Source organism: Pygocentrus nattereri, chromosome 27 (assembly GCF_015220715.1).
Source record: "Pygocentrus nattereri isolate fPygNat1 chromosome 27, fPygNat1.pri, whole genome shotgun sequence".
Lineage (NCBI taxonomy): Eukaryota > Metazoa > Chordata > Actinopteri > Characiformes > Serrasalmidae > Pygocentrus > Pygocentrus nattereri.
In genome coordinates, this window is record NC_051237.1 from 8,073,937 (window position 1) to 8,101,725 (window position 27,789).

A 27,789-nucleotide genomic window follows, 5' to 3' on the forward strand; every position below is an offset into this window, starting at 1 on the left:
TATAACTCATTCCCAGACCTCCCTTCTGGTTGCCCTTGTTTCTAATTATTGTATCATTCATTCTGAGACCTCCCCCTAAGTGCCACTAGTTCTATTTACTATGTCTTACATTCTGAGACATTCCCCTGACTGCCATTGGTCAAATGGAGTGGCCTTCTACTAATGCTGAGATGTACACAGAGTGCTAAAGAGTGCTGTCTACAAAAGTGTGTTCAGTGATAGTTCATTCAATTCATTCTTCATTTGAAGTATACTGTCGGCTGAAGACAGAAGAAGAAAAAGAAAAACAAAAAAGAACCCCACAGATGCAGAAGAAGAAGAAGAAGAAGAAGAACAAGAACACAAATAAAGGGAGAAAGAATCAGAATAAGGCAAAAACTGTGCCTTGGCCACACTTATAGAATAAAAAACCCATCTGTAACAGAAAAGAACAGAGATTCACTTATTTTGTTGAATGCAGGTTTAGAATTGTTTTGCTGCATGTACAGAGCTTCAGACATACAGATACTCGCATAACAAATGACCCAGGATTGGAAGTCATAAATTTCACAGCATTCAACAACATGCACCACATACTGCAGCATCCATCTCCTTACATTAGAGTGGCTTTGGTGAACCCCACTGAAAGCTTCTAATCCTAGCATGCATGTTAGTCACCACCCACTTCCAGCTGTGCCTTCCCTTCTCTCTGAAAGCACAACCCTGTCAATCTGAGCGTCAGAGTGTACTGGCGAATGGACAATACTCTCAGCTAACTACAGGAACCCTTGACACCACTTTTCATTTGGAACGCCTCTAATTGGTAAATTGCATCACCCTCGTGCTCAATCAGTGGTTGCCTAGCAACAGTGGGCAGAGACTGAACCAGTTCTTTGCACCACGTAAGAGAGGAGAGAGAGAGACAAAGAGACAGAGAGAGAGACAAGTAGTCATCAACATCACTGGCAGCAGCTATTTTGACTGTATTACTGAAACAAAGCTGCATGATTTCAGCAAGATTGCATCCCTAGGCATCAATAAACCTCAAACTGCAGCAACTCTGCATTAATTTCCTCTAAATGACTAAGGATAGCTTGGTATCCATCAAAATGCATCTCTTGCCACTAATTTAAATAAACACAATACACTGCATGCTACAACAGATATGCATGACATGATTAATTGCACTCTGATGTCTACCAATCAGAGTTGAGCCTTTGATATAGCATACTCTAGGGCTGTCAGATGGGATCATATATTCAAATATATTGTAGTTCTAAATTTATTATATTTTGCAAACAAACAAGTAGAAAACATACCTGTAGTAAGCAACAACATCCCCAAAGCCATACAGCTTTTAAACTAGTGATTCTCAAACCAGGTTTCATTTCAAAGAATCAGTAATTGATGCAGATGGCTGCAAAAGATATCTAGCAGCTTAGCCACACAGCTAAACTAGCAGCTCACTTCACTGCCTTGTAATTATTAAATTATTATTAAATCAACTCTGAGTGGTATTATTGAAAAATGCCAAACTTCATAAAATGACACAGGAGGGTTGCTGAGTGCTGAGGTGCATAGGTGCATAAAAATCACCAATGCTCTGCTGACTCAGTAACTGCAGTGTTCCAAACCTCCTCCGAAGTCAACATCAATACAAGCTTCATGGCATGGATTTGCATGGGCGAGCAGCTGCACGCAAGCCTTACATCTCCAAACACAACGCAAAAGCGTCCAATGGACTGGTGTAAAGCACACCACCACTGAACTCTGGAGCAGAACAAATGTATTCTATGGAGTGACAAATTGCGTTTCTCTATCTGGCAGTCTGATGGACGAGTCTGGGTTTGGCTACTGCCAAGAGAATATTATCTGCCTGACTACATAGAGCCTACTGTAAAGTTTGGTGGAGGAGAGATTATGGTATGGGGTTGTTTTTCAGGGGTTGGCCTAGACCCCTTAGTTCCAGTGAAGGGAAATCGTAATGCTTCAGCATATCAAGACATTTTGGACAACTGTATGCTTCCAACTTTATGGGAACAGTTTGGGGAAGACCCTTTTCTATTCCAGCATGACTGTGCCCCACTCAACCCTACTGAATATCTTTGGGATGAACTTGAACAGAGATTGTGAGCTAGTCCCTCTTGTGCAACATCAGTGTCTGTCTTGTAAAAAGCTTCCCAGAAGAGTGGAGGCTGTTACAGCTGCAAAGGGGGCACTAACTCCATATTAATGTTTATGTTTATTAAAGCAAAAATTTAGCATAAAAATAAAATAAAATAAAAATAAAAATAAAAATAAAGCAGTGTTGTTTTGTTTATGGTTAGCAATGACATTTTCTTTCCTCTATCTGGTAGCCACTGTGTGTGATAATTTAATAATTGGCATGGAACATACCAGGAGCCGGTTTAAACATTCATAAAGACATTTTCTTTATTTGAATGTGCATCACTCCAATGGATTCTGTGAATACTAATTTTTTTTGTGGTAGCCCGAGCATACTCTGAGATAATCATGCATGAGCCAATAGGAGACTGGGGAGGTCTACAGTCACATCAGTGTTGAGCAAAATGGTTCTAAATGCTCTGAGCTCATATCCAGAAATATACAGTTCAACTGTAAAGAGCCACAAAAACAGCTCATGACTGGTTTATTTTTAACGAATTCCAAAACATCTTGTGAGTGTGATCTAAAACTTCCTCTCTCTAGCTCATGCAGTAGATCTAAATCAGTCCCAGTGATGTCTACTAGTCCAGCCATACCACTTTAATTATGATCAGGGCAGACAAGGTAAACTTGAGCTAAAACCATTCGCATCACGTATGGCAGCTAATAGCAATGTGCTTCTTAATGCAACACCTGATTTTCCCCTCCTTTTCTTCCTGATTGATTCAGGCTTGAGGTGGGCGCCGTTTTAGCCCTAAACGACTCCATTTGCTTTGTAGAGCCATCTATTCACACAACCACTAAAGCCATTTAATATCAACCGTCACCCAGTGTCCTTCAGACTGAGAGACACATACGTTTATGTTTGTGTAGACGTTCTTATGAGGATGAAGCACTAGACATTTAACGAGTGACATTAAGTCTAACTTAATATCCAGTTTGTTATTTCAGCTATAAACTTCATGCATGAATTTTGAGCCACCAGTAAAATGTAGCCCAAAGGTCAACTAAAGGTCAGCAATTGTTGTTCACCAGCATAGCAGAAAAATGGTTAAGGCCTAGCACACATATGCCTGTCAAAATGTATAAACAATTATTAAAGCTAGCTGTAGTTATTTTTCCTTTCGTTAGATTTCACAACATCCTAAAAAAAAAAAAAGTCTAGTTTTTAACTGAGGTAGCACATGTAAGATGTAGGGAATGTAGAAATGCATTTATAATGTGCAGAAATTGGGATTATATCTATCTGGATTAGCATTACAGAGTGATGTAATATTTATTTCTTTATTATAAAATGTAAACATCATAAAAAGAATATATTTTAGCACAGTGGCCCACCAATACCTTTTTAAGCAATTATCTTGTGTAACTGATATTATTGTGTTATCATTGTGTATCCCTAGGTAAACGTCTGTTTATTTGTTAGTTAGGTAGCTAATGCTAGTCTTAGCATTTATTATCATAGTGCTTTTACTCATATTTTTACACTCTTAAGAGAAAATGTACATTTTAAATCTAAAAGATATATACTGGCATATATTGTACAGTTAAAACATATATGAAAAATGCCTAGTATTATATACAGTCATAGCTAAATCCATTATTTTTATTGCCATGTATTCTCAAACACTGCTGGAAATGTATGTTTTTGAAAATAATTTTTGACATATGTTAAAGTTTAAGTTTGAACAATTCAATAATTAGTATGTTGCCCTGTTAGGTAATTTCTTGCTGTGATATAAGCTACTCAAAATATGTACTTTAGACAACAATTGATTTCACATACATTTATTTAATTTGTATTTTCAGGAAAAGTAAGACAATATTCTGGAAGGACCACTGCTGACAAAATGGAAGATAAAATTTAGAAACAAATCTGCGTAGGAAACATTGACTTTGTTTGTAAAGTTTTTGCTTTACTACATTACTACAAATTCATATTTATAGTGCAAATCCATACTTTTGTAAATTTTGTAAATAAAACAACATGCTCACAAAATTGGTTGTGCTGACGTACTTTTGGTTTAAAATACATTTTTATGAAATATTTTTATATTCAGAAATATTTACTCATATTTTGAAGGAACATACACTTGTACATTTGAGAGACATTTATTATAACCCCAATTCCATTGAAGTTGGGACATTGTGTAAAACATAAAAACAGAATACCCATGATTTGCAAATCCTTTTCAACCGACATTCAATTGAATACACTACAAAGACAAGATATTTAATGTTCAAACAGATAAACTTTATTGTTTTTTGCAAATATTCACTCATTTTGAATTTGATGCCTGCAACATGTTCCAAAGAAGTTGGGACAGGGGCAACAAAAGACTGGGAAAGTTGAGGAATGCTCAAAAAACACCTGTTTGGAACATTCCACAGGTGAACAGTTTAATTGGAAACAGGTGTCACGATTGGGTATAAAGGAATCATCCCTGAAAGGCTCAGTCGTTCACAAACAAGGATGGGGCGAGGTTCACCACTTTGTGAACTTTTTGAACTTTAAGAACAACGTTTCTCAACGTGCAATTGCAAGGAATTTAGGGATTTCATCGTCTACAGTCCATAATATCATCAAAAGATTCTAGAGAAATCTCTGCAAGTAAGCGGCAAGGCAGAAAACCAACGAATGCCTGTGACCTTCGATCCCTCAGGCGGCACTGCATTAAAAACCGACATCATTCTGTAACGGATATTACCACATGGGCTCAGGAACACTCCATCTACAAGTGCAAGTTAAAACTCTGTCATGCAAAGCGAAAGCCATACATCAACAACACCCAGAAATGCCGCCAGCTTCTCTGGGCCGAGCTCATCTGAGATGGACTGTTGCCAAGTGGAAAAGTAGATGGAGTGTTCCTGGAACATGTTGCAGGCATCAAATTCAAAATGAGTGAATATTTGCAAAAAACAATAAAGTTTATCTGTTTGAACATTAAATATCTTGTCTGACGAGTCCACATTTCAAATTGTTTTTGGAAATCATGGACGTCGTGTCCTCCGGGCCAAAGAGGAATAGGACTGTCTTGTAACTGATTGTTATCAGCACAAAGTTTAAAAGCCAGGATCTCTGATGGTCTGGGGGTGTGTTAGTGCCCATGGCATGAGTAACTTGCACATCTGTGAAGGCACCATTAATGCTGAAAGGTACATACAGGTTTTGGAGCAACATATGCTGCCATCCAAGCAACGTCTTTTTCAGGGACGTCCCTACTTATTTCAGCAAGACAATGCCAAGCCACATTCTGCACGTGTTACAACAGCGTGGCTTCGTAGTAAAAGAGTGCGGGCACTAGACTGGCCTGCCAGCAGTCCAGACCTGTCTCCCTTTGAATATGTGTGGTACATTATGAAGCGCAAAATATGACAACAGAGACCCCGGACTGTCGAGCAACTGAAGCTGTACATCAAGCAGGAATGGGAAAGAATTCCACCTACAACACTTCAACAATTAGTGTCCTCAGTTCCCAAACTCTTATTGAGTGTTGTTAAAAGGAAAGGTGATGTAACACAGTGGTAAACATGCCCCTGTCCCAACTTCTTTGGAATGTGTTGCAGACATCAAATTCAAAATGAGTGAATATTTGCAAAAAACAATAAAGTTTATCCATTTGAACATTAAATATCTTGTCTTTGTAGTGTGTTCAACTGAATATAGGTTAAAAAGGATTAGCAAATCATCGTATTCTGTTTTTATGTTTTACACAATGTCCCAATTTCATTGGAATTGGGGTTGTATGTATGTCAGAAATATATTTCAAACATATTTCCTTATGGTTTGAAAAAACCCTGGACAAATTGCCAGTCCATCACAGAGCAGACACACAGACGTACATATTCACATACAGCTACACCTAGGGGTAATTTAGTATTACCAGTTGGCCTGACTGCATGTATTTGGACTTTGGGAGGAAACCGGAGCACCTAGAAGAAACTCACACAAACACAGGGAGAACATACAAACTCAACATAAAAAGGACCCTCAGCGGCAGGGAATCGAAGCCAGGGCCTTTTTGCTGTGAGGCACCAGCGCCCACTGAGCCTTGTTGTTAATCAAATTTGTGATCATGATAGGCCTGAACACACAAGCATACTGTCAGATGCAGATGTGCCCTTCATGTGTCATTGTGATGATTCTCACAGAGCCTGCTGGGCCTTGACAGTATGTGAGTATGAGATGAAGGTTTGTGTGTGAATGCTGAATATTTATATTCTCTGTTGTGTGCGTGTGTGTGTGTGTGTTTGTGTGCATGGATGTCACTTTCCATACACACACACACAAACAAACAGCCCCCATTCCATTCTTCAGTCCCCACTGTCTTTGAAGCAGTCTCCAGCAGCATATCTGTGCTGAGCTTCCTCAAAAGAGAGGAGAAAAGACAGACAATGTGCCAAGTGTAAGTGAGTGAGGACCACAAAGCCCGACAGGTTGATTTTCCTGCCCATCCTGCTCTTGACTTGGCCTGTCTCATGGGACTATGTGTGTGTATGTGTTTGTGTGCATGTGTGTATGGCAGCTCTCCTGCTGGGATTCTGGATCTTTGTGAGTGCTCTTGCCAGCCTCCACAGTGAACCAGGCCACACTCTAGAGTCCAGACCATATCTGGCGTCACCAGCAGCTGATAATGAGCGCCTACATGTTCAGACCAATTACTGCCTGTATTAAAGATCCATCTTAGAAAGTGCATTTGCACATCAAAAAAATACTGGTGACTCATGCCCTGCCTGCCCGCAGAGAGAGGGACAGAGAGAGATAGAGAGAGAAAAGAAAGAAGAAAAAGAGGAAGAGAGACAAAGAAAGTGAAGGTGGGTGAGACTGAAAGAAGAAAGGGAGAAAAGGAAATAGAGAGTGAGCAAGGAAAGGAGAGAAAGAGGAAAAAGGGAGGTGAGAGAAAGAGGCCAAGAGATTGAAAGAGGGAGCATCAGACAAGTAGAGAAAGAGAGACCATGAGAGACAGTGGCAGACAGAGTATTGTGATGTGAGCACACTAGACAGACAACACACTCCCATTCCGGTGAAGAGAGTGGTGAAAGCAGTAGAGCAATAATGGATGGAAAGAGAAACACAATAGGCAAAAGCTTCACTGTGTGAGTGTGTGTGTGTTTGTGTGTGATGGGGATGTGGTAAAAGAAAGGCGTATAACAAACTTCTGTGTGTTTGCTTAAACCTGTAAATGTGCCTCTTTCTGTGTATGTTCTGCATTGTTCAGCTGTGTGAGTTGATCAGTGTGTGCGTAAATCTGGGCCAACTTTTCCTCTGCCCCCACAGTCTCACAGAAGCGTCACAATCGGCTCTGTGCTTCTATAAAAGCTGTGTGGTTTTATAACATGTGAGTACATAATATGAACACATCTTACATTTACTATTTGTGCTCAACTGTGACTTTGCATCTAAAGATGGTTTTCAACTGGGCAGTGTGTTATAGCATTCTACAGTTACTATCCAAACTCCAATCTGTACTCTCACCAAGTAACTGTGTTCACTTCACATCATGCAACAGAATCATGAAAGTAGGTGGGGTCTTCTGTAGGTTATGCACTGGTCACATAATTTCTATTGTGACACTAGTGTTAACAGTAAATTACTGATTCTGATTCCACTTTAACCCTTTGGGGTCCACATACTAACCCGCATATCAAATTCCATTTTTCTCCATTTTATCATCTTTGTGATAATACAGTGCAGAAATACAGTTCAAATATTTCCTGAATATGTAGAGTCACCCTTTCCATTCCATCTTATCGCCTGATTATACAGCACTCACATCTGGAGTTACGAGGCTATGAATAGGGGTTCAGCTACATTTCATCTGCCTCTCACCATCTCACCATGTGTAACTGGTGGATTCTTATGTCAGTCTACGTTTTGTGTATGAACACTCAGGAAATCACTAATGACTGGCCTTTCATTCTGCATTCAGTCCACACTGGAGACACGTTAAATGGTGTGCAATTTATAGCTGCTGAAGTTTCTGCAACAGTTTTGGAAAACAATGAAGCATTTTGGAACATATGGCTATCATGGTATATGCCTTTAAAGGTGGCTTTAAAAAGACATGTAAAAATAAAAAAAATGCCCTTAGACCCCAGAGGGTTAACTTTGCATTCATGACGAGTCACAGACAACAATTATGGCTAACTGGTGCTTATTTAAATGGAGATTGTTAACTTGAGTGACACCACGTGATGATTCTGTAATGATTACTTTTCTAGCTCTACCCATACGTCTCAGTTTCGGAAACTCTTACCTCAATGTGAAAGGTAATCAAATTCAACGTAGGTCCTCAAGTATGGTACAGGTCATTTTTTAGAGAAAAAGATGATAAAAAAGCATCATGGATGTGTAACTGTACTGTGTAGCAATGCCTGGTGTGAAAAATGGCATAACACACACTCATTTGTACTGAATAATCTGAGGTATATTGCCTTGCTGTGGTACGTGTCAAACAGCACACTGTTTCTGTTGTTGTTTTTTATTTCTCCTCCGTCTGCGGATCAGGGATGGCGATGCTGGTTTATAGGTGTCAGAAACCATGGCCGTTGCCATAGCAATGGCTCTCTGCAATATTGTGTGCAGGCAGACTGTGCTTGCTGCAGCGTCGGCACTGGAACAGGAGCAGCGGGCACGGTGAGTGTTGCAGGAGGACCCTGTAGAATGCTAATCAGCTCTTTGTCCTTCATCACACACACACTCACATACACACACTCACAAAGTCACAGGTAGTTGGGTTCTATAGGATCCTATATTGCAGTATGCTTCTCTCGCTCTCTCTCTCTCCTACTCATGCTCTCTCTCTCCTTGCCTCATAGACTTTTACATCCATACAGCCATGCATGTCAGGCCGCTCAAGTTACATTTTCATTCCTTGTTTCTTCAATATCAGCCTGTATTGGAAAAGATACTGAAATAGACAATTTAGTGAAAACCTGCTTATATAACACCTTCAATTAATCTTAACTGACAGAATCATACCAGTGTCCATCCCTAAGAAGGTGTTACAGTCTATAAAAGCCCTCCAGCCTCTCTCTGTGCATTTTGACGGCAATGCTGTGAGTCTCTGCACCAAAGATGGCCCATTTTCATCTCAGTCTGCTCTCCTCCTGTTCTTTTGGCTGGATCTGGATCAACACACGCCCAAGTGGAGCAGCTTGACTTTGCTCTGGCCCTTACTAAGAAACTTTCAGTTGAGTAGCAAGAGAGCAGAAGGCCCAGTGCAGTTGGGCCAGCATACTCAACATGCACAGGACACATTCAGCATCATTCTGCTCTGGTAGGCCATCTGAATCAAGCCTGATTTATTCCTCTACAGATTCAAGTAAACAGAGAATCATAATTTGCAGAGAAGCTGACATGACATGCACACCAGGGGCGTAACCATAGGTTGGCCAGGGTGGGTCTGGGAATACCGAGACTACTCAATCAAATGAGGAAAGAAAATTTATTAAGCAGCATCTTTTAAAGATAATGACATTTGATTTGTTTTCTGTGAGTGCTATTACTGTATAATAGGTGATCAAAATTGTTATGATCTCTGTGAAATTCCTGAATGACTGAGGTATAGTCCAACTCACCAGTCCCAAGCTTTGAGTTTTCTCATTTAACTCTATTTTGTTGTCTTCATTGCAAAAGTTGTACCTGTGCACATGTGGGTGGTTGCTTTACAGTGAAGGGTGTTGTAGTGCTAGACTTCACTGCTGTCAGGAATTGGCTATAGCCAGATGTTATGACATTGTGAGTTTAGAAACTGTCTAGGAAATATCTAACAAGTTGGCCTTCACCCTTTTTGAAAGGCCTAGCCAAAAAAATTCTGCACATGCCACTGATAAACACCATCATATCATCTGCATGGTGTGCCAATCTGCGGGTTTGTACAGCTTGAGCAACAGCACTGTGATTGGGACAAAATTCTAAATAAAACTAAAAATACTATGATACACATATCTTCTTTATGGCATCCAACATTTCACTTATTCTATCCATTCTCTCTCTACTATAGTGCAATGCAATGTGTTTCCCATGGTTGAGAATTGACTGTTGTCTTTAGGTTTCTTAGCTTTCTTTGTTGTCTAAATATTCTGGTGTGATTTTTGCGACACTGCCACATATCAGAATTATGTATCTTGGCAGACACCTTCAGTAAACGTCTTATATGAATTTTGGACTTTTTTCTGTACCCTAAGAGAGCTGCGTAAAATCTCTTCAGGAAAATGTTTAAGTGCAGAGTGAAAAAAAAATCGATTTTATTAGACTCAAAGTTTAACTCTTATCACTTCAGTTTCTGACAGGTGCGCAGTATAAATGTAAATGTATGGCTTTAAATCGATTCCTTAAGCATTTAAATTTGCCTTGAGCTTTTATGCAAGAGGCTAAGGGCCCTCACAACATGCAAGGAAGAACCTGGATTTTTCTCAAAAAGCGGAATTCCACTGATTTTTTTAAATGTCTGTAGAGTGAAATGGTTAAGATGTAAACAAAGCCTTTCTGTGTATTATAGAGAACATTTAACATAGTCTTTCAGTGTGGTTCTAGAGAAAATTTATCAAGGTTTTTCAGTGTGATTTAGAGAAAATCACCAAGGCAGAACACCAAGTCACAGCAGTGGTGATAGGAACCAGATGTCTAAAATGTTTTAATGCCCCTAAAAGCTCCATCACAGAATGTAATTACATGAAATGGTTACAAATACACTGACCGATGTATGTGACATTGTTTTATGAGAGTTTTAAAATTAGATTTAAGCCTAAAAGCTACATATTTTATCTATTTGTAGTGAAGAGGAACACACAAGACAAAAAAGTCCTTAATGAAAATTTACCATCTTCAACATTACACATACAAATTCAGATAACATGTGCAGTTTCACAGTTTTTTATTTTGGATTGTAATTAAGATGAGTATTTTTGCATTGTAGACATCATCATTGTAGAAAGCAACCCCTGCTTTCTATCACCACCCACATAAAGAAGTTGATAAGTTTCTCAACAGCTGAATTATGCAGAAAATTGTGAAAAACTGATGTATTTTTTCTTTAACAAAATAATGCCAGAGGAGGGCTGAGCACAGGGAGAATGAGGAAGGGGAGTGGAGTTTATTCTTTGCTTCTTTTTTGGGTTACTCCCTGGTGAGTGCCCTTTTTCTGCATAGCCTCATTGACCCTGTTAGGCTCTGACTGCACATTTAGTTCCCAGAGGTTCCCTTTTTGACAAACAATACAAGCACATAAACCCCTCCCCCTGCAAAAACTGCTATATGAAAGAATGTAACGTGATTTGAAATATGTATGATAAAGGTCTGCAATCAGCTGACTGCAGTGTTTTCTCTAGGCTTTTTAAGCAGCAGTGGCAGGCCAGAATCTGCCCCCACTGAGCGACACCGCCACCCCAGCCCCCCAAGACTGGGTCGAGACCAACCATGCTCCAGTCCCCCACCCGGAAACACTGGACCTGACAAAAGCCACACCTAGAGATAAAAGACTGTATGGGTGTTTTTACTGGTCATAAGTCACATGCCCAGGCAGACAAGGTCAGTGCTTAGGACCTGTGAACGTTGTCTTTGCAGTGCACCTATAGCATGTCACATAAAGCATTGGAACTTGGAGAAGAAGGGAGGGGGGCTGTTCTAAGTACCCTGAAGCCATGGTGGAATGAATGGGCCTTTTCCTACCATCAATAAATCTGTGCTAATCTTCCTGCCTAAACTTCTCCAGGGAGGAGACAGCTATGATTCCATCGGTCTGATGGCACAGTTCACCATGCTTGCTTATGGTGGATCAGTAATTCCCTCCACTGTTTCTTTCTGCCGTGCTCTGAGGGGCTTTGGTAGCCACACACCTCTGTGCTTCAGGGAGGTTGCTAGGCTGCTAAGAGGGGATTGGAACACAATAGTGTACAAAGCTCAATGAGAGAAATACAGCGAAAGAAGATTCATTCCATCTAAGTCTCATCCAGTGGCATCCACACTTTTGGAGACAGCCAAGAAAACTTCACACCATCTAGTGGTTGTAGTGCAAAGGGCTTTAAAATGGTTAAAGTACTTCATCAAGCAGCTCCGTCTGCCACTAATATAACATGCTGTGTGGTTTCTGAACAAGTTCAAGCACATTCAGACTACTATTCAAATGATTTTCCTATTGGTTTATTTTATATGTCAGAAACATTTTTTTCAATCAGCTGAACTATGAGAGGTGACAGTACATTCCTATGCATTCATTTGCTCAAAATGGTAGATCATGACAAAAACATGTACAGTTTTGTTGGGATATTTTCTGTTCATATAAAAACAGGCAAGATGGCTGCATTCAGAGATGATTTTACTTAGTAAGAAGAATAAATTACAAAAAAGAATTATTTATTTCTTCCATCTGTGTAGAGGGTAGAATATCAAAAATCAGTATACTGTATATTGTGAGTATATAGGCATTGTGCATTCTGACTAATTGTGATATTTGAGTATGTGTAAGGGTTAATGAATGGATATTCTGTTAACAGAAGGGAAGAAGAGGGCAAAAAAAGAAAGTAGGCTTACTTTTTTGGTAATAGTAAAAAAATTAATAAATAAATAAAATCAGCAGCACCAAAAAATTACTACTAATACTACTACTAACCACTACTGATGAGGACTCATCATGTTCTACATGAGGCCTTTTCTCCTCCATGGACAAAGTGCCAATATATTAATTCATGAGAATTTTTTTTATTGTTTCTTCTAGCTAAAATCAGCTACAGTACATAGTCTAGCAAAAAGCTGTGCCAGAGTCAGCATTTACACTAGGGCACTCATGTTGCATAGTAGCAAAGTATAGTTTGACACAGGTTCTTGCAAATATGAGAACATTCATTCCCTAATACATTGAATCAGTCTATATATTTCCTTCATTATCCTGTAATAAAACATAAACACCTGAATAGTGATTCCAGGTTACAGATGTAAGTTGCAACTTGAGTAGCTGAGTACTCAGACACATCCCTGATTTATACACAAGACTTTTCCAACAAACTCAACTTCGATGAAAGACAGCTCTCAATCCCTCCAGCATCTAGGTCTAAGAGACCTCTGAAGACTGCTGTGAACTGGAGTGAACTGTGGTCTGTGCTAATTTAAGTCTGTAAAAGATGCTAGCCAGTGGCGGTAGGCCAAGTCCATGGTGGTTCAAGGTCTTGCTGGCTTTAAGATGTAAGAGTTTCAAACTTTACCAGTGATCTAGATACACCAAAATATCTTAATATTCATCTGTTGCCTGTTGCTCCACTTAATGCACATCAGTCATTATATTAAACTTACTGCTGTAATAACATGTCAATGTCCAAGTACTGATCGAGACAGGCTCTAAAATAAGCCCACCAATCTGTCACGATATAATACCATATCTGCCAGATCATCGACAACATTATCTGTCTTGTGTGTGTGCTCAGTTAAACATGTCTAATCAGTGGTGACAGTGTTTGGCACATGACTAAAGCAAGCAGAGCTCCAAAATGTCCAGGCTATTCTGGAAACCCACTTAAATGTCTTTTCTGCACGTCGCCCTCTAGACGACAGTGAGAGGAAGACTCATCTAAGTGTCTCTTTTTCGACGTCCTGTGCCAATACACCACATCCCCACTGGCCTGCCTCCACCAGGGACAAGAGGGGGGAGGAGCAGGATGGATCACTTCCTGAGCCAAAAATAACACCAGAACTGAGAAACCTTAGACTGCAATTGGTTTGCAACAGCTGACCACAATTACGCTTCTGACTAGTTGAACATTAAAGTGACATTTTAGCCAAAAATGCAATTTACACAGTTTTCCCTTCACAGCAAACCTGGTGTTTGGTTGCTCTATTATATGACATTTTTATAAAGTATTAAATTATTAAATAACCTTCTAAACCTGCTTATTTATTAGCTGCATCACTGCAAGTATTGTTAAAGGCGTAAGACCCACCTCCAAGCTGTACTTTTCAACTGTCCTCTTGAGGGGATCTACAATCTGCCAGCATATGAGAATGCAGAGATCAATCAGCAGCATCCCCCCTACGATGATCAGCAGCTTCTGGTCCTTGATAATCTGGAGGAAAAGAGAAGAAAGGGATGGGCATGGGTGAATGGAGGAAGAGAAAGAGCGACACAGGTGATTGCCAACCACCGCTCCCATGATTCAAAAGGGAGTCTTCTCTCGTATGCTGAACTTTGGAGGATGAAAGCGCTGAACCTGTCTGATCTTTCCTTTTTATTTAACAGCGTTTGACCTGGATGGAATCAAAGAAAAGGTCACGGAGAGGAGGCACTGGGTGCACTTTAGAGGAATCACATGGGAGAAATGCAATGATTCCTTTCAGGTGCCCCAGCTCGAGCCTCAGAATAGAACCTTCGATTGGTTTTGATCCATGGGCTTTTGATGGCTTTGGAATTGGCCAAACAAAGGCAGGCCAAAACCTTTAGTGCCATTGGAAATATTGCAATACATTAGGCTACAAAGACACAGTGAGTGGGCGCACATCTCAAGGGCAAGAGGTCCCGAACACCCACAAATAAGGGTTCAATCATAACAAGCTTGGCTTATGCTTGGCCAGCCAGCGAGAGTTGTGGAAAATGTGCAGACCGTCTGACCGGAAAGATTTCCTTTATCCTCAATCAGACTGAGGTGTACAGTTCAAGTAAACACTTAAAACATCTGAAATGATGGAGGATCATGACATTTTATGTTGTATATAGAATATGACAAAATCTGACTTGCAATTATCACAGAAAGAGTTTTTACCAAAAAACGTAGGTATAGTACAGTCATTTGTCTGCATTAAAAAATGAGCATAGCCTAAATTACAGGGGAAACATATTTTGAGGCACAATTACGTAGATACAGTAATAGCATTGCAATGACTATCCTGTACTATAAAACAAAATAAAAATATTTGGCACTGCTGCCTAGTGGCAGTGTTGCAGCTCATCACTGAGCCCCAAACCACTTGATTTTTGGTTTGCATTCAGTGATTATGAAAATGGAACACTCTGTGCGCTCAAGCACCATATCTGGTGTCACTGAAGTATGTACACGTGTCTGGCACCATGGACAATGGAACACATTTTAGATTAGTGGAGCCAAGCATGGTCACCAACCCCCAACCTCTGATATTCTTTCATAGCACTACCCTCTTGTTTCATAGCAGTCACTCACTGTAGACTATGTCTATTAAGATGAGAAAGTATGCTTAATCTGTTTCAGAATCCTGTAGTCTGCTTGTAGAAAGTGGCCTAATTGGTTAAATTCAAGCAGGCACAGAACTAAACAACTCACTTGTAAAGAAGCAGAGATCAAGTAAAGTTTATTATACTGCATTGTGATCAAGTGCATTTAAATAATGAAACCATTACACGTCACTTGTTACGTGTCTCAGAATGTAACAGAATGTTACCTATTACTTTGCAGAATAAGTAATCTCATTACTTCTGTATTATCCAATCCGATAGTCCTTGTTTGGAAAGAAAGTCAATTAGAGTACACTGGTATTCCTGCCTTTTAACAAGACACAGACAGTTATGCTGATTAAAATGATAAACTTTATTTATAATTAAATTAAAAACTATATATGTATATAGTTAACAGTTGTCATACTGCAAAAGCAGCAACATTCACTACTCTTGTATTCCAGTCACATAAAACAGTCTTTGTAGGGTGTTCCCATTGACTTGTTTAATAAAGTAGCTGAATAATGCTATGTCTACACCTATACATATGCTTAACCTGATGCATTTGTTACAACAGTAGGTGCATGTAGTGTTACAAGTTGTGTCCAAACTATTGTATGGCTGTGGTGTCCCTTCCTAGATGGGGTATCAAACAACCACATGCAGCATGTGCAATTCTCATCATCATAGGAATATTTTGTCCCTACAAAAAGTTAAACACATGCACACACAAGGCCCTGAAAGGGACTTGAGGCTGCCGCAGTCCCAGAAGTCTCTCAGTGCGTACAGCAGGAGTCAGCTCACTTGCAAGGTCCTGCATGCTAAAGCAGAGGGGGAATCAGTCTTTAGATTACAGAGCTGAGCCAGGACCCAGACTGGCCTCTGCTTACCACAGCATTAGTCTCTGTGCTGATGAAGTGGGATGGATTAAGTAGTGCTAATTGGAAGGGAGAGGTCTGCGCTCACAAAGCAAATTCCTCTTTCTATCAGGATGCAGTGTTGCAAATCAGTGGTTGTTTCAGCAAAGCAGACTAATGTGGAGATAAGGTTATTGTGGTGATAAGATGGTTATTATGAACTAGAGGAGTTACAGGTAGTACTGTTAAGTTGATCTGTTGTTTTTATTTACTTACTTGTTAAGAAAAAAACAGCACTTTTGGCTTCTCCACCATTCTAAGACACTCATGAGCTTATTAACTAAGCCTTTTGCTCCACTTTTTCAGATACATGGATTCTTCTTGTTCATTAAGTACAAAACTGCAGCACAAGCTTGAACACAGTTTATGGCAGCTGCACTTGAAAGAGTACAGAATGTGCTTGTCTTCTTCTTGCCTATGCATTTGAAAGAGAGCCATGCAAAGTTGTTTGCACAACTTGCTTTGGCCATTTTATGCCATTTTTTCCTCACCTTTTAAAGCTAGGTGTACATTTGAGTTACCATCAAAATATGTGCATGTTATTACATCATAAACTATATTTTCTTAAGAAATACATGTAGGCCATTACAGCTTTCACCTACTTTCTATTCTTTTCTATTGTACTTTTTAAAACATAATTATTTTAATGAAATAATTAAATTAATTAAAATAATTAAATAATTAATTTAAATAATCTTTAATAAAACTACATATTAAATAACATAATACTGAGTAACTTAACATTTTTTGAAAACTACTTCACCTGCCTTTATTATAGATGTTACTGCAAACACGTGCGTTCATGAGCTCCTTCTAGTGCAAATTTATGGTAACTTTTGTGTGCTCCCCCTTCTGGAGAAACCTCAGACTTCTATCGGTTTCCAAAGCCATGTCCACGCACTATCCATATAAAAAAAATTATCCGTTGTTACAGAGGAGTTTTCACAATTCAAGTAACAACACATTTAAGCTGTACGGACTGCAAATTTTACTCAGTAAATCACACAATAGAGACAGTGGAGAATTTACCATAAGCTGTTTAAAGCCAATGCTTTAAACAGTACTACAGTAAGCTAATACACAGTCACTTTACATGTGTTCTTTTACTGCAGAAAGTCATCTTAAAGCAAGCTTAATTCTAAAGCACATCATCATTTATTTTTGACTTCATGCACTCAAGTTAAATTGTAGTAAGCAAAGTTATCATCACAGCGCATGGCAAAAAGAACAGACAGCTTCTTTAGACAGCTTCTTCTCTTTATTAGGGCTATTAAAGCACACACCTGCACACTTCTTTAATGTGAACCCCAATTTTCCAACATATTTACAAGCTGTTTAATGGTAAATTAGTCCTCTATAATCCTTTCGCAGTTCTTCTCCTAAAACTGCAACTATTGCCTTTTACGCATCACCATCAGGTTACTTGTCCATCATTGATGATATCCAATTACATCTGTGTTGGCAGCAGCACTCATACATACACCTGGTTCTTAGATCCTTAAGTTACTCCACTAGTGGTGTATGATTTCACTGTTGTTAATTAGGTGATAACCCCAGTGTTACTTTATATTTATCCATTGTATCTTAGTGGATGGCCTTGGGTGTAAACTGTGAGATATGACAAAGTGCCCCATGGTCTAAACACACCAAAAAAAGAAGTGTAATGCATCCTGTCTGTGTGTAAGTAACACTATTCTCTCTGTGTCCACTGTTCTCAATCTCTCTTCTTCTTCATTCCTTTCTTTTTCCTTCTTTGAATGAATACTATGTACCCTTTTCCCCAGGCCTATGACAGCCTATCTCCCTTTTTCATCTCTCCCTCTCCCTCACTCTCCCTCCGTCAGCTCGCCCACTCTTCCTCCCTCTCTAGCACTCAGCCCCCACACAGGAGCAGCAGCAGCAGCAGCAGAGGGCTGTGTGTATGCTCTATAAATAAAGCAGGCCAGCAGAGCAGTGCAGCTAAGGGCTAGCCATCTTTTACATAATCACTCACACAACAAAGACACACTGTGTCATCTGCCTCACTCCACACTCGCAAGCGTTCTTATTTTACATCTAAAACTGAGAAGAAGTGGATATAGAAAGCACGTCAGAAAAGAGGTCAGCGGGTGTGTGTGAAGACATGGCGTAAAAGCAGACACGGCCTTTTAAGCACTGTGCGAGTATGAGTGTGTATCCACAGTACTGTGCAAAAGTCAGAGACCACCATAGATAGATTTTTTAATGTGCAGTCAAAACAGCAATTAAGTACAAGTTATTCATTTTTCAGCATCAGGAGAAAAAGAGAAAGCATTCAACAGAAAATAACACTGAAGCCTTAAAAACTAAATACAATACTATTTTTTTTTAGTATTTAGTGTGTCCACATTTTGTCTCTATTATAGCTTCCATTCTCTTCAGGAAGTTTGCTTTCAGTTTTGCAAGGACATCTGCAGGGAGACTTTTCCACACCTGCAAAGTTTAGTCTTTGGCTGCACTTTCTGCTTCTCACAATCCAAGCAATCCAATTACAGATTTAGATTTCTTTTCTTATCTTTAGACTTCTTTGTTGGGGGAGCAGTGCAGTGCTACACAGGCAGTGGGAGACTGCAGGGGGGCCCTTGGCCCTTGTGGCAGAAACTGGCTCTTGGCACGTGGAATGTAACCTCACTGGGGGGAGGAGCCGGAGCTTGTGCAGGAGGTTGAGAGGTACCAACTAAATATAGTTGGGCTCACCTCCACCCACAGTGTCCCTGTGAACCAAATTCCTTGATAGGGGTTGGTCCCTCTCCTACTCAGGGGTTGCACAGGTTCAGAGGCACTGAGCGGGAGTGGGGATACTCACGAGTCCCTGGCTGGTGGCCGTGCAGTTGGAATTTGTCCCGGTGGACAAGAGGGTCGGCTTAATGCAAATTAAAATTGCAAAGAGGAAAACTCTGACTGTTGTGTGTGCTTATGCACCAAACAACAGGTCAGAGTATTCAGCCATCTTGGAGGAAGTGGGCAGGGTTCTGCAAAGGATCCCGCCTACAGACTCCATAGTCTTACTGGGGGACTTCAATGGTCATGTTGGCAATGACTGGGAGACCTGGAGAGGCATGGTTGGGAAGAACGGCCTGCCAGATCTAAACCCGAATGGTGAAATGTTATTGGACTTCTGTGTCTGGCATGGATTGTCCATAACAAACACCAAGTTCAAACACAAGGATGTTCATAAGTGTACATGGTACCAGAGCTCCTTGGGTCAGAGGTCAATGATCGACTTTATTGTCGTTTCATCTGACTTGGGACCATATGTTCTGGACACTAGGGTGAAGAGAGGTGCTGAGCTGTCAACTGATCACCATCTGGTGGTGAGTTGGATCAGATGGCAAGGAAAACTGATGGTCAGACCCGATAGGCCCAAGTGAATAGTGAGGTTGTGCTGGGAACGACTGTCGGAGGCCCCTGTTTGGAATGATTTCAACTCCCACCTCTGGGAGAGATTTTCTCATGTCCCGGGGGAGGTAGGGAACACAGAGTCTGAATGGACCCTGTTCAAAACCTCCTTTGTGGAAGCTGCCAGGCATAGCTGTGGCCAAAATATTGTGGGTGCCTGTCGGGACAGTAACCCAAGAACACCCTGGTGGACACCAGTGGTGAGAGAGGCCGTCAAGCTGAAGAAAGAGGCCTTTAGGGACTGGATGGCCCGAAGGACTCCAGACTGAGCAGATAGGTACCGACAGGCAAAAAGGGTGACAGCCGCAACGGTGGCACAAGCAAAATCCAGGGCATGAGAGGAGTTTGGTGAAGCCATGGAAAAAGACTTTCAGTCGGCTTCAAGGAAGTTCTGGACAACTGTCTGGCGACTCAGGAGTGGTCGGGGTGGCTGTGCCCAAGCTGTATTTGGCAAGGGTGGAAAACTCTGACTTCAAATGAGGATATTGTTGATTGGTGGAAGGAGCACTTTGAAGAACTCCTTAATCCAGGAGACATGCCTCCCTCACAGGAGTCAGGGCCGGAGGCCTCTGGCATGTCAAGCTCCATTTCCCTGGTAGAGGTCACTGAGGTAGTTGGCAAGCTCTTCAGTGGCAAGGCACCAGGGTTGGATGAGATTCGACCGGAGATGTTTAAGGCTCTGGATATTGTGGGGCTGATGTGGTTGACGTGCCATTGCAATGTTACATGGACCTCAAGAACAGTACCCTTGGACTGGCAGACCAGGGTGGTGGTCCCCATTTTTAAAAAAGGGGACCGGAGAGTATGTGCCAAATATTGAGGTATCACACTGCTCAGCCTCCCTGGGAAAGTCTATGCCAAGGTGCTGGAAAGGAGACTTTGACTGATAGTTGAATCTCAGATTGAGGAGGAACAATGTGTATTCCGTCCCAGCCGTGGAACAATGGACCAGCATTTCACCCTTTAGCAGATTGTTGAGGGGGCATGGGAGTTTGCCAAATAAGTCTACATGTGTTTTGTGGATTTGGAGAAGGCTTACGACCAGGTTCCCTGAGATATCTTGTGGGAGGTCCTCCGGGAGTATGGGGTACTGGGGCTGCCACTCCAGGCCATTCAATCTTCCCAGAGTGAGAGCTGTGTTCATATACTCAGCATTAAGATGGACCCTTTCAATATTAGCACTGGGCTCCGGCAGGGTTGTGACCTCCACTCCTGTTTGTGGTATTCATGGACAGGGTGTCAAGGCGTAGCCAAGGTCAGGAGGGCATTATGTGTGTAGGCTGGAGGGTGGCATCTCTGCTATTTGCAGACGATGTTGTTCTTTTGGCTGAATCACATGGATGCCTCCAGAGATCACTGGAGCGGTTTGCAGCTGAGTGTGAAGCGGTTGGTATGCGGATCAGCACATCCAAATCCATGTCCATGGTATTAGCCCGGAAAAGGATGGCATGCCCACTCCAGGTAAGGGGAAAGGACTTGCCCCAGGTGGAGGAGTTCAAGTATCTCAGGGTTTTGTTCAGGAGTGATGGGAAGAGGGATCGTGAGATTGGCCGCAGGCTGGGACAGGCCGCAGCAGTAATGCGCTCACTGTACCGGACTGTAGTGGTGAAGAGGGAGCTGAGCCATAAGGTAAGCTCTGTTTACCAGTTGGTCTACATCTTGACCCTCACCTATGGTCATGAGCTGTGAGTAATGACTGAAAGTATGAGATTACGAAAAAAAGTGGAAATTAGTTTTCTTTGCAGGGTGGCGGGCTACACTCTATTTGATGAGTGAGGAGCTCGGCCATCCGGGAGGAGCTCAGAGTAGAACCGCTACTCCTCCCTGGGAATGAGGGGAAGTTGCATGATGACTTCTTTGTTGTAAATTTCCTATTCTTAGTAACAGCTTCTTGGCTCATAGCATTGAGTTCTTCTCACAGTTAAAGGATGGACAGAACCCCTGTTGATTTTTTCAGATCTGAAGCAAGAACTTGATTTTTTTCTTATCTCTCTTGTGTCTAATCTTCTGAGAAATATCTTCTCAAGCTTCTCATTCTGAGATTAAAAGAATGGAGGAGTAGCAATAATATGCACAATAGTAAAGAGTGGTCAAATTAAATACTGATAGATTTGATATTAGTGTTTAAGACTTTTCTGTTTATTTTCTGTTCAAAATATTTGTCCTGCTTTGTTCTGACATACTAAATAATTTGTACTTAATGGCCATTTTGGCTGTAAATTTAATAAATGAAGGGTGGTCTCTGACTTTTGTACAGTACTGTATGTGTGTGTGTGTAGCAATGGATATTATTTCTGCAGCCTATAATCTGTGTGTGGATATAGAGTGTATACTGAGAGCAGATTGATCTGAAAGGAAGTCAGAGATAACTGCTAAATGTGTGACCTTATTGATACTATCGTGCAATGCCTAAACCTCTGCTTTCTCTCTCTGTGTTCCTCTCCTCTCTTCTCTTTCTCTATTCTCTCATTCTCCTTTACTTCTGCCCTCTCTTTTCTTCCCTCTTTCTCTACTCTCTCTTCTTTTGTCCTTGCCCTCCTCTCCATTTGCCCACTCTCTTCTTCCCTTCTTCTACCTCTTCCTGTTTCTTTTCCTTTCCTCTCCCCCTCTCTCTATCTCTCTCTCTATTCTATTCTATTTTCTTCTCCTATTTATTCTTTCACTCTTCTTTCCATTCTGTTTTTCACTCCCTTTTCTTCTCTCTAATCTGTCTCTGTCCCTGATTCTCTTTCTTTTCCTGCTTTGTCTCTTCTTTCCTTGTTCCATCTCCTACACCCCCCCCTTATGCATCTCTCATAAAGGGTGAACATGTGAAGCTGCTGAAGCTGCAGTACATGTGTTCAGCTGTTTAAAATGAGAGCAGTGCTGCTGCAGCTGATGGTTTATTATCAGCATGTGCTGCAGCAGACCTCTCTAAACACTGACCTCTCCACAGCCCTGACTCCCAGCTGCTTCTACATCTAGAAATTACTATGTGTCTGTGTACATTCAGCAACGTCAGTTCAAGCCAAAGTGGCTACTTCTCTGACCACCTTAGGAATTCTGATAAAATGTCTGCTGTCACACATATTTTCAGAAATTAAATAAAGGGCACTTAATTTAATTAGAATTAGGAAATAATTAGGAAAACATATTGATGTAACAGGGAGCAGCATACAAAAAAGCACAAGTACAAACTGCATATCATTGCTGTTATAAAAATAAACCCTTTGTATCTCCAAAAGGAAGTTTTATTATGATGCGGAGAAAATGCTAGACAGCTCACCTTCTTCTTCATCTTTACGTTCTTGAAAATGGCATGCACTCTCCAGGTCTTGGCAAACATGGCTCCAAACGCTGTTGTGTAACCCACGATGAGGATCCACGTGCGAACCTGAACAGGAGGCACATCAATTCAACTAGAATGATAGCACTTAAGGTTCCTTTCACCGACAGCTCAGATTGCAATGACCAGTGAGGCATCATTTTTTCCTGTGTGCTGTGACACAAAAGAATTAAAGCCACATGTTCCAGTAGATATAGAGTTCCACTTTTATGAAAGTATTAAAGGAGCAAATGTCAATCACTAGCTAAAAACAGGATGTATGGGGTCTAAAATCTGAGACTACTACAGAAAAAATATATATTTTACATTCAATCTAAATGAATACTTTTTTCATTATAAATGACATTATCAGCATAACATGAGGAAAAAGTAGTTTGGTATGACTCCCTTTTTCTTAAATGAGTATGTGCAAAAGTTCCACAAGTTTATGCAAAGCCTCTGAAAAGTAGATCAAATCCACCTCAGACTCATTTGACTGTGTGCTTCAAAGGATGGGATAAGACAAAAAAAAATCTGACCTCTTTATACAAAGGCCTAAAAATTGTTACAAAAAAGCTTAAATTTGAATAGTGAACTAATAACTGCAGAATCTTACCTATTTTACAGCTAACAGAAAGAATTTCACTACTGAAAATGAGGAAATGTAATGTACATTTTAAGTGAAAAAAATCAATTACTGAGCTTGCACAAACAGTTTAAGGAAAATATGTGATTTGTTATCTAACCACATGCACAATATGCTGTAGATATCATTCTGTTTTGCTCCTGACTACTGCTGGCAACAATTGGCTCCGATTACTGCATCTCTATGAAGGTATGGCTTTGCACTCATGAAATCATTTTAGCAGTAAATAAAAGAATTCCAACAAAGAGGGATTTGGCTCTAGCACAGCCGGCCTAAGAATAGAGTAGAATGCACCAGAATCTTCAATACAACACAACATAATCTTCAAATAAGAATCATATTCTTCTAATCTTATTAATTTTGACAAAAAATCTCTTCAGGCATAAACACCTTCTCTTCTGTCTGTTACTGTTTAACCTCTATTTATACAAACAGAAGCCACTATGCTGAAAAAAGAGGAGAATTAAAGAGCTTAAGTAAAGATAGAAAAACAAAGGTATCACTTCATTACTGTCTGCAGCAATACTGATTGCTTTTTTGTTTAAGATCATCATGGCTGCTGCAGTGTGAGTCTTTGACTTGCTAGTTTGAAGCGGCTGGACTAGCATGCGCCACACAGAGTGCATTTCCGGACTCTATTTGAGGGCTTACACCTTCACAGCAATCACAGCCTTTTAATTAAACAGAGGTTCACAATTTCATATTTCAATTTCTGTTAGCAGGACAGCATATTAGATCCAGCTGAAAAAAATGTTATATCATGTTAATGTTTTGAGAGTGGAAGTGGAGAGTGGAAGTGACCCCTGCAATTTCACCAGCAGAGCAGTGCCACTTGGGGCAGTTGGTGGTTAAGAACCCTGCCCAGCAGCACAACCAGATATACCCAGCCAGTCCTGGGACTTAAAGCCACAAAATTCCGGTTGCTGGCCCACCTCTCCCACCACCAGACTACATAAATTTTTCCTCCAGTCATATTTGTGTATTCAGTCTACTTTTTAAAATCATTCAGAATCAAACCAATATATTCAAATCCAATCAGGTGGAAACATGGTAAATCTGAGATTTCATGATGTAATGAATCATTTCCTAAAGAATCATAATCAAATTGTTCTGAGGTTACAGGTTTACACTGATGCATATGGCTGTACAGCTTTAATATGATTGAGATGTCTCTGAAACACAACTGCTACTTACAGTGCACAAGGTCTCGAACACCTTATCTGAGACAAAAGAGCCGTCCAGGCCGAACAGAAAGATGGAGGCATAAGAGAGCATCCCTCCCAGGATGATCAGGTTATTCATGTAAGGACTCGACATTTTGATCAGCCTGCACAGAGAAACATATGAGCTAGAGCATGTGTCATATAAACAATGGTTATTTTATATACAATAATAACTCATACAATGTAGAATATACAGCACTGTGCAAATGTTAAAGCCACATGGGAAAATTCTATTTAAAAACATATTTAACACTAAGTATTTATTTGCTCAGACAAACAATCATATTAGAATAATTGCAAATAGCATTCATACATTAAATAGTGTTTTTCTGTATGTCAGTGTCACTTCCAAACCTCTCCAGTATCAACTATAGTTATCATCCCAAACCTGGTTTGGCTATCAATCAATACTTTATTAAATGAAATCAGAGTGTTGCTGACTGAATTTAATAATCTATGCAATAGCTGCATTCATCAAAGAGAAATCTGAAACCAAAGCAGACCTTCTTCTAACCAACCCACAAGATATCAAATATTTTTTTGAAATTCTACTTTTTACTGCATTTATCTTCTTCTTCTTCTTCTTTCAGCTGCTCCCTTTAGGGGTCGCCACAGTGGATCATCTGCCTCCATCTTGCCCTATCCATTGCCTCCTCTACTTTTACACCAACCATCTCCATGTCCACCTTGACTACATCCAGAAACCTTCTCTGAGGTCTACCTCTTCTCCTTCTGCCCGGCAGCTCCATCTCCAACATTCTTTGCCCAATATATCCACTATTCCTCCTCAACACATGTCCAAACCATCTATATGTGCACTTATTCTGGTGTCACAAAGTGTTTTTACAGGCAACAACTGAATAAATAGATAAACGGTTTTAAAAAGTGTGCTTAAACTTGCTTAAAATGGTTGCACAGTACTGAAATTGTATGAAACCTGATACCAAAAGGTATTGTTAGATTCTTTATTCAGTACCTATAATAATTTCTGCCTCAAGATTACTGCTTTCAAAACAGAAGGCATTCTGGATATTTGCTTTATTTATTACATTATTTTTGATTAAATATACTGTTTTACTTTTTATTCATTTTAGAATCATCTGTATCTCTGTTTCTTTTTGCAGCTTCCTGTAAATTTCCCACTAATTATTTGGTACTTGTGAAGCTGGGATCTGCATACAAACTGAGATTATATAATTGAAACACTGATTTTTTGTAAATCAGTAACACTGTTATCAGTGAAAACTCTTGACTCACCTGTGGTTGCGGTTTTTGATGTTGAAAAAGAGGAAGCCGCCTGCCATGAGCATGCCCAGTATGGTGATGGTGGACAGGATGCTATATAGAGGCACGCTGATGTCCCGTCGCTGCTGATGCACGATTGTCTGGTCCTTCGGAGGCTCCACACCTGAGACAATATGACACACACATTATAAGAGTAATGACACACCATCATTGAGTCATCAGGAGGAGTGCCCCTTTACTGCTGTCTCACATTTTTTATAAGGCCATGCCAAGGCAGAACACATAATGATGAAACATATTCAGCCTTCAGAAAACAGCCCAGAGTGGCACAAACTGCTGCAGCAGAGATCATATGGTGAGTCACAGTTACTGTAGAGTTTAAGCAGGGCTTTGTAAAGTATTCCAAAAATGATTTTATTTATTACTTGTATTATGTGTGAGTGAATATTACAGGTGACATAGGACCAGATTTACTGGGTAGCCAGAGTTATGTAAGTATAAACAGCTTCAAGGTCCTGAGAAACAAGCTGGCTTACTGCAATATAATGGCCTTAAATACCATTCAAACGCAAATCCACACTCTGTTTATTTAACAGGACTTTTCAAACGTCTCTTTATTCAGCGTTTGTGGTCAGTGACCACAGTGTTGTCACTCTTTTTTCTCCATTGCTTACTTTGTACGCTTTTGTCAGTGTTCCAATCGATTCCTATGGCTTGTCTTACAAAGTTCTATTTGAGGAAGTACCTGACGTAAAATGGAGTGTTTTCCTTGACACAATTGTGTGTGTGTTAATGGGAGGGTATAAAAACTCAGAAAACTCCAGGGTTCAAAGAAGCGAAAAGGGATGTCAAGCCAAATTAGCATTACATAAAAAAGATAGTGAATTATTCATTAGGTCATACTTGCAACAGAAAAGGAGAGGGATATGTCCCACCTCCCATGTGCACACACAAACAAATACAAACAAACACAACATAGACATACACAAAAGCCCACACCACTGTTACCTTGGAACCTGATGGTGTTATTGATAAGGTCCAGCACGTCGGCGATAGCGTTGTACTCGCCCACCTTCACCTCCTGGCCCTCTGTAAGAGACAGCAGAAGAGAGGACAGCTCTGATAAGAGAATGATTCGCTTTAATCTGGGATAAAACAAGGCAGTGAATGGTGAAAGTAGCCATGTTACTCTAATAGAGAACAGTTAGTCAAATGATATCTTGTGTGGTCTTCCTGCACTGTACACATCAGGTACATACTGTAATACAGTCTTAGCTATTTAAACAATGGACTATCGTGCCTGGCCTACACTACACATTTTAAAAGCCTGCCAAATAACGAAAACATGAGAGACACCATACTGACAGATTCCATAGATTTGTTTTGTCCTTAGTCATCAAAGCTTTGCCAGGAACAAAACACCACACTTTTTAAGATTATGCTCACGAATCAGCAGCCTGAGCAACCTGAGATCTCACAGAATTTCTCATGAACAAACGTGACAATGGATTTTGTCCTTGCATTTAGCTTGGCTGTCTGCTCAGCTCAGCTCCCATTGTTTTTTGGTCTTTCATGCATACATTTCATGAGAATTAACATTCCCCGCACACTATGTTGAGTCATAAATACTGAACATATTTCATATTTATTAATCAATATCAAGGCTGCCACAACTTAGAGTAGGTCTTAGAGTAGAACAGACAAGTAAAGATTGTAT

General features: G+C 40.3%; 1 protein-coding gene across 1 annotated transcript in view; it reads right to left on the reverse strand.

Moving 5' to 3' along the window:
• The window catches only part of gabbr2 (gamma-aminobutyric acid (GABA) B receptor, 2), a 267,114-nt gene that overhangs the window by 51,063 nt on the left and 188,262 nt on the right, over positions 1-27,789 (reverse strand). Inside the window, exons 9-13 of the mRNA XM_017694665.2 lie at positions 27,081-27,161; positions 26,085-26,235; positions 24,799-24,931; positions 22,920-23,027; positions 14,080-14,202 (exon numbers count right to left, since the gene is read on the reverse strand). Coding sequence (XP_017550154.1) covers positions 14,080-14,202; positions 22,920-23,027; positions 24,799-24,931; positions 26,085-26,235; positions 27,081-27,161 — 596 coding nt within the window. The remainder of the gene's footprint in view (positions 1-14,079; positions 14,203-22,919; positions 23,028-24,798; positions 24,932-26,084; positions 26,236-27,080; positions 27,162-27,789) is intronic.